This window comes from Sorex araneus, chromosome 2 (genome assembly GCF_027595985.1).
Source record: "Sorex araneus isolate mSorAra2 chromosome 2, mSorAra2.pri, whole genome shotgun sequence".
Lineage (NCBI taxonomy): Eukaryota > Metazoa > Chordata > Mammalia > Eulipotyphla > Soricidae > Sorex > Sorex araneus.
Window position 1 is genome coordinate 2,275,215 of NC_073303.1, and position 18,830 is coordinate 2,294,044.

At 57.8% G+C, this 18,830-nt stretch overlaps 1 protein-coding gene across 2 annotated transcripts in view; it reads left to right on the plus strand.

The window, feature by feature from the left end:
• Nucleotides 1–15,906: 15,906 nt before the first annotated feature.
• The window catches only part of LOC129402093 (serpin B9-like), a 12,445-nt gene continuing 9,521 nt past the window's right edge, over nucleotides 15,907–18,830 (plus strand). Inside the window, exons 1-2 of one of the 2 annotated variants that reach the window (XM_055126955.1) lie at nucleotides 15,907–16,032; nucleotides 17,989–18,171. In XM_055126955.1, the coding sequence (XP_054982930.1) occupies nucleotides 18,004–18,171 (168 nt within the window). In that variant the 5' untranslated portion in view covers nucleotides 15,907–16,032; nucleotides 17,989–18,003. Of the gene's footprint in view, nucleotides 16,033–16,339; nucleotides 16,446–17,988; nucleotides 18,172–18,830 lie in introns of those variants that run through there. The other variant, XM_055126954.1, reaches the window with a different exon arrangement.

Below are 18,830 nucleotides of genomic sequence, written 5' to 3' on the forward strand. Positions count from 1 at the left end.
GCCGCTGTCAGTGGAAATAGATCTAGGAAATAGAATCCTCCCTGGATTTCTTTCTAGGAAAAAAAAAAAAGTCGGTTTCACCCAACACGGGTCAGGGTTTCTCCAGCCTGCTTTGCATTGGGCTGCTTTGCATGAGAGCCTGAAGTGGTGCTTAGTCCTGTGCGCTCGGGGTTGGTGGTGCTGGGCGTGGTAGTCCGCACCGCCTTTGCAGCTTGCAAGGGGAGCAGTGCCCGCTCCGGGCTCGGAATGGCCGACTCCACGCTCCGGCCCAGCCTCCTTGCCCGAAAGGACCACTCTGCAGGCCCAGGAGGCGGCTGGGGAAGACCCCGCGGCCGCAGAGCAGGCGAGGATGTCCTCCCCCGCCCCGACGGTCTCCTGCTGCTGCTGCTTCCCCACCCCTGTAGCAGGGGGCAGCGGCTGTCCCAGAGCGTGAGTAGAAGGACTTTCAAAGGAACTCACGGTCGCAGGGCAGGGGGTGGGGGGGGGTTCTGCTGAAGGCTTTGGAGAGGGGCAGAGTTGTGTGGCGTCCCTACTGCAAGGCTCTCTCTACTTTTTCTCTTTCTGTTTTGGGTGTTTGGGCCACACCTGGCGATGCTCAGGGGTTCCTCCCGGCTCTGCACTCAGGAATGACTTCTGGTGGTGCTCGGGGGACCCTATGGGATGCCGGGGATCGAACCCAGGTCGGCAGGGTGCATAGCAAACGACTTCCCCACTGGACTATCGCTCCGGCCACCTCTCACAATCTTGGCACTACAAGGATCGTAGGGAAAAGCGGGGGTTATCCCAGAAATGCAAAGTTAATGCTGCAAGAAAAAAAGTCCTTTGTTCAATTACAGTACAAAGAAGCACAATTGTGCTTTCATATGTTATGTAAATAGATGCAGGAAGGGGTATCAAACCCTAAAGAAGACAGAGGCTAAAAGACAAGTATGGTTCTGAGTGCAGAGCCAGGAGTGAGAAAAAACACAAATGATAGGTCCATTTATTATTTTTTTTCTACTCAGATGCTCAAATGCAGTCTTTTATCATTAACATTGCTGTAGGCAGAACTTTGGATCTATTTTCTTCCTTTTTTTAAAAAAAATGTTATTTGGGGCTGGAGCCTTGCACTCGGCCAACCTGGGTTCAATTCCCAGCATCCCATATGGTCCCCTGAGCACCGCCAGGGGTGATTCCTAAGTGCAGAGCCAGGAGTAACTCCTATGCATCGCCAGGTGTGACCCAAAAAAAGAAGGGGTCCCCCTTATCAAGAAGGGGCACCCCCTTTTTAAAAATGTTATTTTCCTCTTACACTTTATATAAACTCTGTGGTTTACAAAGTTGTTCGTGGTGATTTGTTACAGGCATTCAATATGCTTTGGATACATTTTCAACTTATTCTTACAAATGCTCCCACTCTCACTTTCATATATTTACTTATTTGGGGCGACACCCATTGGTGCTCACGGCTGTTCCTGGCTCTGTATTCAGGTGTGACCCTGGTGGTACTCCGGGGACCAAACCGCGGTCAGCAGCAAGTACAGCAGCACTGCCATGACCCCTGTTACCATCTCCCCAATATCATTGACACTTTTTTATTTGTATATTTATAAGGTAAGGGTTAACAGCAGAGCCTGGCAAGCTGCCTGTGGTGTATTCAATATGCCCCAAACAGTAACAGTAACAGTAACAGTAACAGGCTTCCTTCCCCTGACCCTGAAAGAGCCCCCAGTGCGGCATCGTTGGGAAGGACGAGTAAGGAGAGGCTGATTAAATCTCAGGCTCTTCGAGTTCCTGGAGTGAGCAGATGCCATTGGGCTACACTAGCACGAGACAGGAATGAATGGAGACATTATTGGCGCCCGCTTGAGCAAATCGATGAACAATGGGATGACAGTGATACAGTGATACAGTGAAGGGGTAAATATGTCATCAGTTTTACTGACATGTCCAGCTATAAATGGATACAGGGAAAGGAAGTGTGCCCCAAAGGAAGAGCTGAATTGGAGTAACTTGAATTTTTTTCAGGGAGGGGGAACACCCAGCGGTGCTGGGGCTACTCCCCCTGCAGTGCTCTGGTGTCCCTCCGGGAGGTGCTAGGGTCTCAGCCACATTCTGTGCCTTCAGGACTTTGCTCTGGGCCCGTCAGCCAGGAGGCGGCAGTAGCTGCATCTGTTCACAGCGGTCTCCTCTGGCCCGAAGGCATCCTAACCGAGCTTCCTCGAAACTGGAAACTCCCCACTCCTTTCAGTTCTGTTTTTGTCCTCCTGAGCTCAGGAGCCACTCCTGGCAGGACTCGGGGACCCTCTATGGTGCTGGGGGGTCCAGCTGGACCATCTCTCGGCTCTCGGTACCCGGGTCTTGCATCTATATAAGGAAAACAGAGGCGATCTTTCCACTTCCAAATAGGGGCTGCAGGCGCGGCGGCTTCTCGAGCCTTCCCCACCCCCAAGAGCCAGGAGTGACCCCTGTGCATCGCTGGGTGTGACCCAAAAAAGCAAAAAAAAAAACAAAAAAAAAAACCAACAAAGAAAAACAGCCTGTACTCTGGGCAGCCTGCATGGCCCTTCCCTCCCCTCAGGGGCACTGGGGGGCGCCAGGGAGGCACCTGCCACTGCAGGGGGGGGGGGAGGGAAGTGAAAGTGGGAGCCGCTTCTGGCTGTGTTTCTATTCCGGGGGGCCACACCCAGCAGGGCTCCGGGGAGCAGAGGGAAGCCCCCCACTCTCGTCACGGGACACTGGGCCTGTGCTTGAGGCCAGGGGGCCACAGGAGGAGGGTGGCCACGAGGGTGGGTGTCGCGCGCCGCTTCGTCCAGCGAAGAAACACGCAACTCGGAGATCCTTTTGGCTGCGATTTATTCAGGAACTTTCTCATGCGTTAGAGAAGAAATCAGGAACGGGGACGAGGAGTAAGGAGGAAAGGGGGACGCATGAGGGAGAACCGACTAGCTAGGTGACTTCCCCCCTTATATACTTCTCCCTGCCTGTTTGCCCTCAAGTGTCTGCAGCTGATAAACCAGCCATAACTTGTGAGCGTGACAAGACATCCTGATTCCCCATCAGGTGTTGTTCATGAAGCACGGTGCAACCAACAAGAAACAGGTGTTTAGGAAGCACGGTTCCATGGAGGCTCTCCACAGGTGGGGGCCACAGGAGGAGGGTGGTCATGAGGACGGGGGCCACAGGGAATGGAGCCATGGAGGATGGGGACCCTCGGGAGGATGGGGGCGATGACAATGACGGTCCTCCCTGAAGGAGGGGCGTGGTCCCTGCGGGCAGCCAGGTGGGTGGACAGAGGGAGCCCCCACCCCAAAAGCAGGGCCCCGAGGAAACTCTGGAGTCCCGCGCTTCCTCACCTCACCACGCCTTGCCTCGAGCCCTCCCCACGCCCCCCCACCCCCTGCTCATCCCAGTGTCGGAAGGTCAAGGTGGATGTTTCCCTGGACATGGAAGCATCTGGAAAGGCTGTGGGCGTCCAGCATGGCATGGATGGTGAGGCTGTGGGCGTCCAGCACAGAGCGGGGACGAGGCTGTGGGTGTCCAGCACAGAGCGGGGATGCGGCTGTGGGCGTCCAGCACAGAGCGGGGACGAGGCTGTGGGCGTCCAGAGCGGGGACGAGGCTGTAGGCGTCTAGCACAGAGCGGGGACGAGGCTGTGGGTGTCCAGCACAGAGCGGGGACGCGGCTGTCCCCTGCAGGTTGAGTCCTTGACCAGATGGGCTCCAGCACGGGGCAAGGGCAAGGAGCTCCCCGCAGGGCTGAGCGTTGCGGGCAGGGTCCCAGGGTCCAGCTCCAGCACCACCGGCTCCCCTGAGCACTGCTGGGAGTGACCACCGAGCGCCAGGCTGGAGGAACTGTCCCTGAGCCACCTCCACGATGGACTTTGTTGTCCGGGTCTTGGGCAGCTCCGTGGCTTGGAGCCCGGCCCAGGCACCAAGAGCCTCCGGTGCATCCCAGGGCCCGACAGTGCAGCCTGGACGGTCCGTCCCTCCCCAGGGTCCCTGACACTGGGAGCGGGGCGGGGTGTGTGTGTGTGTGTGTGTGTGTGTGTGTGTGTGTGTGTGTGTGTGTGTGAGCAGCATGGTCAGTGCGAAGCCCACAGCTGCAGAGCCAGATGGCCTCAGTGGCTAATAAAAGCAGGGGTGGGACCAGCAAATTTATGTAGTTTTTTTCTGTAGGGGAAACACACCCAGGGATGCTCGGGACTTGCTCCTGGGGCTGTGTTGGTTCCTGCAGAGTGTCACGGAGTGTCAGGGACCAAGCCCGGGTTGGCTGCCTGCAAGGCAAACGCCCTCCTCGCTGTGCTATCACTCCAGCCCTCACGTTCTTTTCTCTTTTCTTTCTTCCCTTCCCCCTCTTTCTTTCTTTCTTTCTTTCTTTCTTTCTTTCTTTCTTTCTTTCTTTCTTTCTTTCTTTCTTTCTTTCTTTCTTTCTTTCTTTCTTTCTTTCTTTCTTTCTTTCTTTCTTTCTTCCTTTTATTCCTCTTTCCTTTTCTCTTTCTTTTCTTTTTTTTTAAAGAAAACTCAGTGATCCTCAAGTTCTCTTTCCAGGTTCCTCTCAAAAAGAGGCTGGCACACGCATCTGAGCATCTCTCTCTTTCCAAAGGCTGCTGTGCCCCACCTTTTCTGTGGTCATCGGGCCATCGGGTGTAGACCACTTGAGAAACAGCTATGAGAGGTGAGAGCTCCAGTGACGGATGGGGGGCTGCCTTTTCACACACGCAGGGAGCAGCGGTTTTAAAAATACCCTGTTTTCCGACCATCAGTTGGTTTTATTCACTGACAATTCAATACATTAAAAAAGCATGAAAATGTAATTTTGTGACCTTCATAAACTTCCAAAAAAAGAAAGGCGTTACCTGTGGTCAACTCAAAAAAAAAAAAAAAGGAAGCATGGGGCTAGAGCGATAGCACAGCGGGTAGGGGTTTACCTGGCACGCAGTCAACCCGGGTTGGTTTCCCAGCATCCCATATGGTCCCCTGAGCACTGCCAGGGGTAATTCCTGAGTACAGAGCCAGGAGTGACCCCAGTGCATTGCCGGGTGTGACCTAAAAAGCAAACAAAACAACAACAACATAAATAAATAAAAAGAAGCAACCTTGGGGCTGGAATGATAGTACAGAGGGCAGGCACTTGCCTTGCAAGTGGCCGACCTGGGTTCGATCCCTGGCACCTCAAATGATCTCCGGAATCTGCCAAGAGTGGCCCCTGAGTGCAGAGCCAGGAGCACTGCTGCGTGTGGCCCCTGAGCAAACAAACAGATGAAATATATATTAGAAACACAAAGTGACAATGTTAAAATGCAACATGTAGCATCACTGTATCACTGTATCACTGTCACCCCCTTGCTCATCCATTTGCTCGAGTGGGCACCAGTAACGTTTCCATTGTGAGACTTGTTACTGCTTTTGGCATTTCGAATCCGCCACGGGGAGCTTGCCCAGCTCTGCGGGATACTCTCGGTAGCTTGCCACAACATTAGTTTGAAAAAAGAGTCGGCTTTGTGATGAACAAGGAACTCGCTGGCGGGGTTCCAAGCCCCGAACCTTCGCGTAATTAGCGTGTGACTGAAGGCCCGGTGTCCTGGCTTAGCTCACAGACCCGGGGTTCCTTTGCTCCTCTCGGCTGGGGAGACCGAAACGACTTGTCCCACAGACACCCTCTCTCCCCCACTCTGCGCAAACACATTTTTTTCCTCTCTCCGTGGGGACCACGGGCGGCTTCCTCGGAGGCCAGTGAGCCCCCAGGACTGTGTCTGGCTCGAGGCACGTCCAGTCCCGCCCCCCTTCCCTTTCTGTTCTGCAGGACTGGGAGGTTTGGGGGGAATGACATGGTCCTGCGGCCACCCCCCCAGCCGACCCCCCCTGCCGAGTGCAGAGGACCCAGGCCTGAGCGTGGCGCCTTCGCTGGAGACGTGGAGGTCGTGGGCAGGAGGAGACGAGCCTGGCCGTGCTTGGGGCTGAGTGAAGGTTCCGGGTTCCAGAGGCTGGAACTGGAAGGACTGGGAGGAACCCCGCGCAGACAGGGGGATGTGAGACGGGCCCCGGTGGGATTTTTATTTTGTTTTTTTGGTCACACCCGGCGATGCACCGGGGGGTTCCTCTTGGCTCTGCACTCAGGAATTACTCCTGGTGGTGCTCAGGGGACCATATGGGATTGCTGGAATCGAACCTGGGTCGGCTGTGTGCAGGGCAAACGCCCTCCCCGCTGTGCTATCGCTCCAGCCCCGCCCCCGGTGGGCTCTGGGGAGTCACCCAGCTGCAAATGACCCCGTGTCCACTCAGAAGAACACGGGGGACGAACAGAAGGTGAGGCCGTGCTGGAAGCCTGCGGTCCGAACAGGACCCACTGGGATTCCTCTTCTCTGTCCTGGGGTTGGGGGCCTCCCCAGTCATGCCCCGGAGACCCCCAGGGGGTGCTTGGGGGATACCAGGTGTTGCGGGGATCAAGGCTTGATCATGTGCCAGGCAAACGCCTTAACTTTTGTGTTATCTCTGCCTCCTCCCCACCCCCGCCCCTTGTCACCCCTGTGACAGGAAATCGATCACACCGCACCCCTCCCCCACAGGAAGCGGGGGACCCACAGCCCAGGAGCCTGGGGGCTGCTCTTCCTGTGATAGTGGGGGGCTCGCAGAGCCGCAACCTGTCCTGTGGGTGCTAGCTCCACCAGGCCTCTTGCCTGTGGGCCGGAGGTTTACGCTGCCTCCGAGCAGACCTCCAGAGTTTTACCTGAGCGTTCTTTGATCAAGCTCAGGCCCAGCTCAGGGGTCCCGGTGGGCAGAATCAGTTCTCAGGGGCCACCCTGGCAAAGCAGGACCCTAGGAGAGCAGGGCACTGCCGGGGGCACTGTCGGGGTCACTGTCTCAGGGCTTGTTGCCGGTGCTGGCGTCCCGGGTCCCACATGTGTGCCCTGGTGCTTGGGGACACCCCTGGTGTGGGGGCTCGTGTTGGCCCAGTTGGTGGCGCGGGGCCCCTGGCCCGCACAGGGCCACATGGGGTATTGTTGGGCTGGAAGCGAGAGGAGACTCGCTCTGACACCTTCTCACGCGCCCTGCGGCGTGTGGGCTCCGCTGGCCACAGCCCCTGCCAAGGGCCGGAGCCCTGGTGCTGTGTTCAGAGTGACCTCGACGCTGTTCGGTCCCCGAGGGGGCAGATGTGTTGGGGGTCTGCCTCTCTGATGCGGATCTCTAGGGTTGGGGGTTGTTCTCATCGGTTTGCCCTTTCTCCCTTGCCACACAGAGTTTGGGCTGATCTGGCAATAATCTCTAAACATTTAAAGACAACATTGGTATGTCCTGTTCTCCTTGCTACAGGGAGCTTAGGTTTCAGTCACACCCATCAAAGTGCTCCCGAGTCACTCCCATTCCTTTGTCTATCTGTAACTACTTCTCTGTGCTCTCTTCCCCAACCAGTTAATCAGCTTTTCTCCTAATCAGACTCTATTAATTTGTAAGGTCAGACTTTTCTAGGACACTGAACTTGTATTGTAAGTTAATATTGCCTTGCTCCTCTCCTGTGTCTTTTGAATAGTTTACTTTAAAGCAATATCCTTATTGTATGGACAAAGAAAGACAGTTGTTAATATGCTTTTGTAACATGGGATTTAATTAGCTTCGAATATTATTCACTCCTGGGCACCTGTTTTCTTTCTTTTTTTTTTTAATTTAAATTTTATTGAATCACCATGTGGAGGGTTACATAGTTCTCAGGATTATGTCAGTTATACAATACTCAAACACCCTTCCCTTCACCCGTGCCCATATTCCATCACCAACCACCTCATTATACCTCCCACCCCCTCCCACCCCCCCAGTCCCCGCCCTTGTAAGTGGTAAGTTTCACTTCGTTTACGCTTTATCTTGGTTACAGTCCATGTTTCAACACATAACTCACTATTGTTGCTAGGGTTTCCCCCCAAAAAAGAGAAGACAGTCCCACTGTCAGGGAAGCATTTGATGGCTCTCCATTGCTGAGAATGTAGAGATATTAAGTCCCGCTGTTTGTTACATAACTTTTCTATTTTTTTCCCCCCTCGTCCCGCGCCACCGAGATCACGCCTGTTTAGTAATCACCACGCTGCCTGACAAAGGAAAAACAAACCAAAAAAGATGGTTATTTCCCGTCATCAGCCGGCGTGGGGCTCTGGCTTAGTTGATAGTATGGTAGAATGTCTGCAAGCAGTTTCTGGAACCAAAAGTAATACACTGGTATCGGCCCTGGCTCAAGATTCCACCAGCGTCCCGCTGTTCCAAGTACATAATAATTTATTCCCTTGTATCCCATTCCCACGCCACCAGGTCCGTGTCAGCTTAATGGACATCATACTATGGTTAACGCCACGCCGCGTTTCTTCCCGAGAAAGAAGGATATTTCTTCTCAGCCGGCGTGGGGATATGGCTTAGTTCAGTCTATAGAGATGGCTACCACTTTGGTGGCCTTCAATATTTCAGCAAAAGACTTACTATTCTTGTTAGGATTTCCCACCAAAGTCCGACCCGTTAAGAAGGAACCATTTCATATTGGTGATGATTAAATGACAATAGGTTGCGCGGCCATGGCAGCGGCCTCGCGGCTTTGAATTTCTGTATAAAGTCCAGGGAAAGTACAGCCAGAAATTACACGTCGCTACAAACTTTAACCCTATTATGGTCCCCCCAAAGTCCAACCCATTACAAAGGAGCCATTTCATATTGCTGATGATTAGATGACATTAGGCTGCTGAGGCCGCGCGGTTTTGGGTTTCTATATAAAGTCCAGGGAAAATTCTGCCTAAAATTCTATCGCTACAATCTTTTACCCTTCAACAAAAAACTCAGTACTACTGTTTGGAGTTTCCCCCCACGTTAAGCCCTGCCAAAAAGGAACATTTACACGTTGCTGACAATCAAGAGATATTAGGTCAGCCGCACGGTTTTGGATTTCTATATGAAGTCCAGGGAAAATTCTTTTGGTATTTGCATCACTCGCCGGCAGCGCCTGGGCCAGAAGCTCTGAGCACACAGTTTGGAGGCATTTTGGGGGCGCTGCTCATGTCCAAAGTGGTTCAGTTGCCTCCGGGGTCGATCTCGCTCGGGGCCGGAAAAAGTGCACCTGTTTTCTTGACTTAAGCCTCAGTTGCCCTCAGTTCCTAGCACCCCAAAGGCAGGGTCCCGACGAGGGATGGGACGGACCCAGGGCAAGCGGTGAGTTATGTGCTACCCTGGCATCGAGGTGGGCCTGGCCAAAGTGCCTAATGCTTAACTATATGTTAAGAGCTTGGTCATGGACATGTCATGTCATGATCCAAAAGTAATGACGAGACTAGGGCCCTGCTAGGGATAGGAAAGACTAATCTGGCCTGAGCACTGTAGTCTGAGATCGAGGTAACCCCAGGAGAGCAATTCTATAAGCTTAATGCATCTCTTGCTATCATGAATCACAAATCCCTGTTAATCGTCGATTTCTCGGGTGGGCTCAGTAACCTCTCCATTCGTCCTTTCCCTGAGATCTTAGAAGTCTCTCTTGACTCGGCCCTCCCAACGATGTCGCACTGAAGGCTTTCAGGGTCAGGGGAATGAGATCCATTCTGGATTTAGCATATGAATACACCATGGGAAGCTTGCAAGGCTGTCCCACGTGGGCAGGAAACTCTCAGAAGCTTGAGGGAGAAGTAGGCTACAGGATATCTCGCGGTTCTGGGAGCCTGCTTTTAAGTCTGGGTGCTGACTGTTGATGGAATTACACACACCTGGGTTCCTCTGCCGGTACCTTCATGCGTGAGGCCTGTCTTCATGCTATGTCCATACAAAATGATTGATATTATGAATGCTTATGTGTTAGTTGGACAAGGAGAGGAGAAACACACCCATGGGATTCCGCTCTTGGGTGCGTGTCCTGCTGAAAGAGAATCTGTCCTAGAAGAAGCATCCCCTGAGGGGAAGAACTTTACCCCTATTGATTGTGACCACACCTGTGTGTAAGCCCCAACCCCTCACGCTGGGGGATTTAAGGAGGCTGTAAGAGAGGGTTCGGGGAAGAAGCAGAGAGAGAGAGACGGGAGTGTATAGAGAGGAGATTGGAATAAACTGCAACTGAGACCAACCAGCCTGGCCCTCGTTCCTTCCTCCGCCTGCCTCGTCATTGCCATCTACCTCCCTGGGGTGGGGGAAGCGGCTGGAGACTACCGCGGGAGAGATAGAGCCCCACTGCCCTGTGCCCGGTGTGGTGCCCCCCCCCTTTCCTTTTCTGTGTGTTTACACAGGGGGTCTGACGCAGGACTCGGGGGAGGGTGGAGCTGAGTGCTGGTGAAGCTCCTCGTGGGGCAGGGTCACTGAATTGGGGGTCTCTGGATCTGCGGGTCTCTGAGTGGGGGCCTCTGGGTGATTGGGGGTCTCTGGGTGATTGGGTGCTATCTGGATGATTGGGGTTTCTGGGTGATTAGGGGTCTCTGGGTGATTGGGGGTCTCTGGGTGACTCCGTTATCTCTGGGTGGTTGGGGTCCTGTCGCTGTCCCCTGTGAGGACTGTCCCACACTTCAGTGTTGCTCCCTCCCACTTCTCAGAAAGATCCACAGGGGAGAGGCCGAGCCCACATGTCCCCAGTTGGAGTTGGAGGGCCCTGGTTGGTCCCGGGCCCTCCAGCCTCTGTCTGGAGCACTGTGGGGGAGAGTACCCACAGCCATGCTGTGGCTCCAGGAGCCTGAGAACCACATCACCAGTCTCCAGGGCATCTGGCGCTCCTGGCCATGGGCTGACCCGGGGCGGGGGGGGGGTAGGACCAGCCCCTCTGGGCCCCGCCTGCCAGGCATCCATCTCCTGGACACTAGGAGCTGGGCAAGAGGAGGCTGCTCTGAGGAGGCGGCCCCAGGGACTCAGGGAGCAGCACCATGTCCCCATGCCCTCAAAATGTCACAGCCACGGGAGCTTGTCACCCACCGGCACTCACTGCGGCTTCCTTCTGGCCAAGCCACAGGGCTGAACTTTTTTTTTTCTTTGCTGTTTTTTTGGGCGGGGGGTGTCACAGCTGGCGATGCACGGGGGTCACTCCTGGCTCTGCACTCAGGAATTACCCCTGGCGGTGCTTGGTGGAACCATATGGGATGTTGGGAATCGAACCTGGGTCGGCCGCGTGCAAGGCAAACACCCTCCCTGCTGTGCTCTCGCTCCGGCCCCCATGGGGCTAATCTTAGGGTGAGTGGGCGGGCGGGGGGCTCGGGTGGCACTCCCACCCCACGCGGTCTCTTCTTACAACCCAGGCATGTTGGTTCTTAGCTCTGGGTGGAATTTCCAGTCAGTTTTGTTTTGCTTCACTTGTCATCTCCCTCAATTAAACACGTTATTTTTGTTTTGTGTCAGCTTGACACGCTTGAGCGAAAACTATACAAGGACTTCTGAAAAGACAAGTAGTAAAGAGTAGCTGGCTGTATTACGGGATTGCAGCTCACGTGTTTGTTCTGGGCAGCAAAGGGAGGCGCCCTGGTGAACTTCCCTCTCGGCTGACTAGCAGCGCAGACAAAAATATCCTGAAGTGAGGTTTCAGAGAGATAGATAATGATGGGGGACTTGTGGCAACCTGCAAAAATGATCATGGACATAGCACTGTCGCACTGTCGTCCTGCTGTTCATCGATTTGCTCGAGTGGGCACCAGTAGCGTCTCCATGGTGAGACTTGTGATTGTGTTCAGCATGTCGAATACGCCACGGGGAGCTTGCCAGGCTCTGCCGTGGGGGCGGGATACTCTCAGTAGCTTGCTGGGCTCCCTGAAAGGGACGGAGGAATTGAATCCAGGTCAGCCGCGTGCAAGGCAAATGCCCTCCCCGCTGTGCTATCGCTCCAGTCCAACTGGGGAACCAAAACTAAAAATCCCAGGGCCAGATCTGCTCTGAGAACAGGGTGCATCAAGGGGCTGAGAGCCAGCGCAGCAGGGGTGCGGGGCGGGAGGAGTCCTCAGGTACCCTGGGAGGGAAGGTGAAGGGTGACGTCATCGTGGAGAAGAGGACGGAGTTTCCTCAAAACATACCGTGCAGTGGGTGGTTCCACTCTTGGGTACTTAACCGAACTCTTCAGGAGAAGTCGCTTCCTGGGCTTTCCCAGCTTTAAAACAGAACTCATTCTTTCATTCATTCATTCACTGATGGTGTGTGTGTGTGTGTGTGTGTGTGTGTGTGTGTGTGTGTGTGTGTGTGTGCGCGCACCTAGCCACGGGACCCCACGTAGACCCGCGACCACAGGATATGAGTCGAGGTTCTGATGCATGGACCCACTTTGAGCGGCCAGGGTGTGAAGCGTGGAGGGGGAAGTGAGGGGGCCAAGCCTCAGCCACCTCAAGGAGGGGCGCGTGGGCGAGGGCAGGGGAGGGCCTGAAGCCCCCCGTTCACTGGCTTCCTCTCCCTGGGGGCGAACATCCTTTATTCTGGTTGACTGCGTTTCCCAGACCACAGCACCTGGTCTGCAGAGTCCCTTAGAGACGGACCGAGACAGGCTGGGGTTCAGGTGGGGTCCGGACCCCTGCGCCCCAGGCTCCCCTGAGCACTGCTGAGAGCCCGTCCCTGAGCCTGGAGTGGGAGCAGCCTCCGAGAACCCCAGACGCAGCACAGCTAACACCACGCCACACTGCGCCCCGATCCTGACAGTCCTCAAGAACCTGGCCTGGCCACAGCCTCTCCGGCGCACTGGCAGGACCTGGGGGTGGCGGGTGGGCCGCCAGGCTTTCTCCATCCTTCCCGGGAGGGGTCGGAAGGGAGGGCCCTTTGGGTGTGTCCAGCTGGCTAGGGGCTGGCGTCAAATAGCTGTCACGGGGCACCAGGGCGGGGCCAGGAGGAGGAGGGCTGGCCACGAAGGGCCCACGGGAAAGGAAGCCGCTTTGTTCCGTCCATTCCTGCTTCTGCTCCCTGGAAGTGCTCGCCCTTCCCGTCCAAAGGGTCCCCACATCCTCTGAGTGACTCCCCATCCTTCCGGAGGCCAGAGGCCGGAGCCCCGAGCCTGGTTCCCAAGTGCCTTCGAGCTGCTGGAGAATGACGCAAGCGCAGGGAGTGAGGGGCCGAGGTGGGCTGCTGGCGGGAGGAAGGAGGATCTGGACGAGGCGGGTCAGGGCTCACCCGGGGCGGGGTTGGGGGTCGCCAGGCTGCGTCTGGGTTTCAGCTTTGATCAGGTGCGGAAAAGCACTGACGTTGGCCAGGTTCCTGCTCCGATTCCAGCTGCTGAGAGCCAAAGGCCTTGGGGTGGGGGGGCGGGGTGGGGGCGTCTTTCCTCCAAGGCTAAGGGCCGGCCTTGGCTGGAGGGGCCGAGACGAGACGGGAGCTTCTCAGGAGCGCCAGCTGCAGACATGGGGGTCGGGGGAGCCCCAGGCGGCTCTGGGGGCTGCTGGCACTGCAGGGAGCCCCCCTCCTCCTCCTCTTCCTCTGCCCTCCCCTCTCTCCCCCTCCGCTCCCCCTCCCCTCTCTTCTGTCCTTTCCTCCCATTTCTCTTCCAGGAAGCTCAAGGTCCTTTACTGGTTGAAATCTAAAAGGAGCAAATAGCTGCGGCAGCTCAAACGTCAAACCAGCGGCGTGCGCGCGTGGGTGTGTGTGTGAGTCTCGCGGCCTCCGGAAACTCCTGGGGCTCTGACGTGTGATGCTTCTGGGGCCGAGGAGGCCGGGCTGGCTTGACGTGGGTGTGGGTCCCCCTCAGGCGTCTGCTTCCCCCAAGCACTGGGGTGACCCCTGGGCTGCAGCCCTGCTCTGTGGGCCTCCTTGGGTGCTCAGGAGCCCGAGGACCGGCCGTCTGCCCGTGGGCTGGGGCTCCCTCAAAGCTCCGTCCCCGTCCCTGTTAGGCCCAGCTGGGGGTGCTGACGCCACTGCCGCCCGGGGTCTCTCTCCCACTTGCTGGGCGCTCCCCCTCTCAGAGGGTCCCCCTAGGGGCTCGTGCTGTGTGGCTGGAGGCAGGCCCAGGAGCTTTAGGACGAACTGCAGCGCTGGGCGCGGACGGTGGCGGCTGAGGCTCCCTCCTCCGCATGCGGCGAGCTGGGGACCACGCGCTGGTCACTAGACTGAGCATCATGCAAATGAAGCGGCCCGGGGGCCTTTGTTTCCACTTTGAGCACATCCGTGAAACTGAGCCGGCCACCGAGGCATGGAAGCCACCCTCGCCTACGCGACCGAGCCATTGCCTGGGCCTGCGGCGGGACTGGCCGGCGTGCCCCGGGCAAACAGCGGGGCTGGACCAGGGCCTGGGCCCACGGGAGCGTGGCGTGCTGACCGCGTGCGCTTCAAAAGGCAGAGGAGGGACACGCTGAAGGCTGTGCAGTTCCCAGTCACGGAGCATTTTTTTTTTTTTTTGCTTTTTGGGTCACACCTGGCGATGCACAGGGGTTACTCCTGGCTCTGCACTCAGGAATTACTCCTAGCGGTGCTCGGGGGACCATATGGGATGCTGGGATTCGAACCCGGGTCGGCCGCGTGCAAGGCAAACGCCCTCCCCGCTGTGCTATTGCTCCAGCCCCCTCACGGAGCATTTTGTGCCCCACGAAGTCTCCAAAACCTATTGGGAAACCTCCGATGTGGGCGGGCAGCTGGGGAAGCCCCTCCCACGGCAGTGGCAGAAACAGCCCCCAGCTCCCGGAGAGGAGAGCCGGTCTGTAGCGGCCCCTGAGGAGGCTGGACCAACCCCCTCCAGCAGAAGCTCCTGCAGAGACAAGAGTCAGGAGGGGAATTTCAAAGAAGACCACCACCACTCCCAACCCCCATGGTAACCTCCTTAGCAATGAACTTTGACCTGAGTAGAAGCCCCGCGTGGGGGCAGGTTGGAGAAACCCTGCAAAGGCCACCATGGACCACGGAAGGGCACGCATGTGCTGCCCGTGCCCATGTGGCCGAGCACATGAGCACATGTGGTGCCTGAGCACATGTGTCGCCCGCATCTTCCCTCTTGAGACGTGGGGCTTCACGCTTTCCTGTCTGATGCTGGGGGTATGTCGGGGTCTCTCCGCCCTCGGAGAAGCCCGGGTTCTCTCTGGAGCACGTGACTCTCCACTCTCTCTCCCTCCTTCCCTTCAAAACCTCCAGGTAAAAACTGTAATTTCACTGCTTGTCTACTCCTCAAGTTCCTTTCTGCGAGGTGAGAACAAGAACCCAGTAACCCTGGGTCCCGGGTGGCAGAGGCAGATCGGGAGAAAGTGACTGTCGTTCTCCTCCCTGCTTCACATGAGCCACCCGTGGGGGCCACCGAGGTCACTCCCAAACAGCCAATGGTTGTTCCCAAACATGAGGAGGAGGAGGAGGGACAGAAGAAAAGGGAGAAGCAAAAGAAAAAAAATGCATCACCTGGGAATCAGCTGTCACTGTCATTCCCGTTGCTCATCGATTTGCTCGAGCGGGCACCAGTAGCATCTCCATTGTGAGACTTGTTGTGACTATTTTTGGCATATCGAATACGCCACGGGGAGCTTGCCAGGCTCTGCTGTGCGGGCGAGATACTCTTGGTAGCTTGCCAGGCTCCCCGAGAGGGGCGGAGGAATCGAACCCGCAAACGCCCTCCCCGCTGTAGAAATATAATTAAAGAAAAGCCTGGACACAAAAAAGTAGGGTCTAGGACTCAAACTTGGGTCGGCCACGTGCAAGGCAAACACCCTCACCCCTGGACTGTCTCTCCAGCCTTGGGCGGTGTCTCCGAGGAAGATACTCGAGGAAGCACGAGGAAATGGCAGCATCAGTGACCAGAGAGCAGCAGCTCAAAGCCAGGATGGGATGTCACTTCCCACCTGTGAGGCGGTTATCATCCCAAAGAGAACAATGCGGGCAATCGGGGAAATCGAAACCCACATTCCATTGCTGGCAGGAACCCCAGCCGGAGCAGTGGAGCAGTGGCCGCCCGACTCGGCAATCCCACCCGCGGGTGCACATCCCCAGAGATCTGGTTCACGGACAGTCCAGTCCTGCCGCTAGCCGGGCGCCTGACTGCAGAGGTGAGGCAGGACGAAAGCGGGAAGCAGGCTTCCAGCAGCGAAGGAACCGCTGAAGGACACGCGTCTTTCTCTGGACCCAGCTCCTCTGATTCCTGCGGGGATGATGTGACTCCCAGAGAGGACCAGTCAGCTCCGTAAGTGTGATCCTGAGCGCCCCCTCCCGGGACCACCCTGGGCACATCAGCTCAGCCACACAGGCTGATACTCAGAGTCAAAAACGGCCCAAAGCAAAGCCACACGGCACTCCATTAATAGTTCATGATCTTTTCAAACATTCCCCAGGAAATTCTGGGGTCACTGAAGTGCCGGGGGTGGGGGTGACCCCTCTGTGTTCCTACCATGCCCTGATCAGCTGACCTGAGCCCCCCCCCGCCCCGCCCCCAGCAGGCAGGAGGGCATTCCAGCCACTCAGGGCTCTGCTCTCCTCTGGGGGGCGTTCCCGACTCCGCCGAGCTGTCCCTTAAAGGGACAGCGTGGCTGGCGGCTGACTGGTGATTGCCTGATTGACCTGTGGGTGCTGGTGTCTGGTGTCTGGAGTCTGGTGTTGGTACGTATGCGGGAAGGGACCTGGTGCTGACCTGGCCGCTGGCCAGCAAGCAGAGGAGAGGCGGGTGGAGCTGACAGCAGCAGGAGGGGACACCCAGGGCACAGCAGGGCCGGCTGGGGCCAGAGAGGCAGCGGCAGGGAGGCCACCTGGAGAGCAGCGAGGGCAGGGCGGGAGGACCGTCCCACAGGGCAGAGTCCTTGGTGCCGCCCTCTCTGCTCCCTGCCTGGCGATTGAGCTTCTTTGGCAATGCCAGCTGGGTCCCGGGCGGCTGGTGCAGACGCCCTGGGTGGGCTTCTCTGGGGGCTTTCGCGGTTCGCTTCGCCTGGGTCCATCCCTGACCCCTGCTTTGGTCACTCTGCTCCCCGTCGCTGTCACGGAAAAAAAGCCAGGCTCATCTCTTTGCATCCCCCGTTCTGGGACTGCGGGCACCAGGCACCGGTGTGGGGTGCTCTCTTCTGAGTGCTCCTCCTGGCCAGGACGGTGCGGTTCTCATCCAGCGGAACCTCAGGGAGGACTTGCAAGCAGAGAGAAGAGGAGGAGTAGGGGGGTGGGAGAGAAGAGGAGGAGGTAGGGGAGGAGGAGGGAGAGGAGGATGGGGAAGGGGAGAGAGGAAGAGAGCAAGGGGGAGAGCGGGAGAGAGCGGGAGAGGAATCTCTTCCATCTGAAATCCGGGCAAGGGCGGTCCAGCTCTTAGGCATTTGGGCCTGAGTGCCCAGCGAGTGTCCAGTTACGGATCAGGGTTTCCTATTTCAAGGGGAGGGCGAGGGGAGGAGGGGCTTTCCCAGGCTGGGGTCAGCCCCAGGGACTGCAGGGGCCCTGGATCCGGCTTCTCAGGGCTTCTGGAAGTGACCTGTGTTTCGGGATCAGCAGGACCAGCGTAGGGCGATGGCTCAGTGCGGGGAAACGAGACTTTCCAGTGCAGTGAGGGCTGTGGGGCCAGCGGCCAGTGGCTGTGGGCGGGATTGCAGACGCTGCAGACTGGGACATGCCCCAGCTGGCCAGCGCCAGACTGACCTGCCCTGTCCATGGACGTCCTTTGCCTCAGCCAGCTTCCGCCCCCTCCAGGCTGGACGGGACTTCCCAAGCCGTGCTCGGGGGACCCAGAGCCACCTCCAGCCTGCGACCCTCGGCCACCCATGCTGGACAGCCCCGTGGGAGCCTGAGGCTGCCAGGACCCCCGAGGTGCTGAAAGTCACGTGGAGCTGGGATGAGCCGGGGTCCTGCGCCCGTGTCCGACCCTCTCTGCAGCCCTCCCGGCCACTCTCAGGCCCCGCTGCAGCCTGGGCCTCAGTGGCCTTCCCAGTGGCCTTCTTAGTGGCCCTCCCAGTGGCCTTCTCAGTGGCCTTCCCAGTGGCCTTCCCAGTGACCTTCTCAGTGGCCTTCCCAGTGGCCTTCCCAGTGACCTTCTCAGTGGCCTTCCCAGTGGCCTTCCTGGTGGCCTTCTCAGTGGCCTTCCCAGTGGCCTTCCCAGTGGCCTTCCCTTGCACTTCGTGGTCAGCTGGAGCTGCTGTCGCCCTGACGTCCCCTTCCTCCCCGCGCCCAGGTCCGGTCCCCCGCCATGGACGCGCTTCCTGACGCGAGTGGGGCGTTTGCCGTGCGCCTGCTGAAGACGCTGTGCCGGGACAGGCCCGGGGACAACGTGTGCGTGTCCCCCGTGAGTGTGGCCGCCTCCCTGGCCATGCTCCTGCTGGGGGCCGAGGGGAGCACCAAGGCCCAGATGGCCAAGGTAGGGGCCGCGACTTCCCCGCGGGTGTGGGGCGGGGGGCTGCCTGGGAGCAAGCCAGGACCGAGGGCAGGGGGGGTCCCAGCAGGACAGCGGGCAGGGGGGGAGGGCCGAGGGCAGGCGGGGCCGTGAGCACTCAGGGCCCGTCCCTAGGGCTTTCGGGGCCAAGGCCGCTGAGCTCAGGCCAGCCCAGCCCGTGCAGGGGCCCAGGTGGAGCTGGGGCTCGAACCCGGCCTCCCACGTGGGCAGCACGTGCTCGGGGCTGCTGAGCCCCCCCCCCCCCCCCCGGCCCGCCGGCCCCGAGGAGCTTAGGGAGTGGGTGGTGGCACATAGGAAACACAGGAAACGGTCTTTGCCCTGGGCACTGTTTTCAGAAGGGCCCTTGCCAAACTTCCCACTGCACATGCGGGAGCAGCTGGTACCCTCGGAGGGCCGGTGCCAGTCAGACGGGCACAGCTGTGCCCACTCACCCGCACCTGGCCTTGACCCACCTTCTGACTCACAGCCCCCCAAAGGGCCGGGGTTTCCTTCTGGTGGCAGTGAGAAAGCTGTCATGGAAATGGGGCGCCAGGGGGAAAAGCTGACTGTAATTGTGTGTGTGTGTGTGGGGGGCCTGACTGTCATGTAAATGAGGCCCTTGGGGAAGCCCCCCAGAGGGGCCT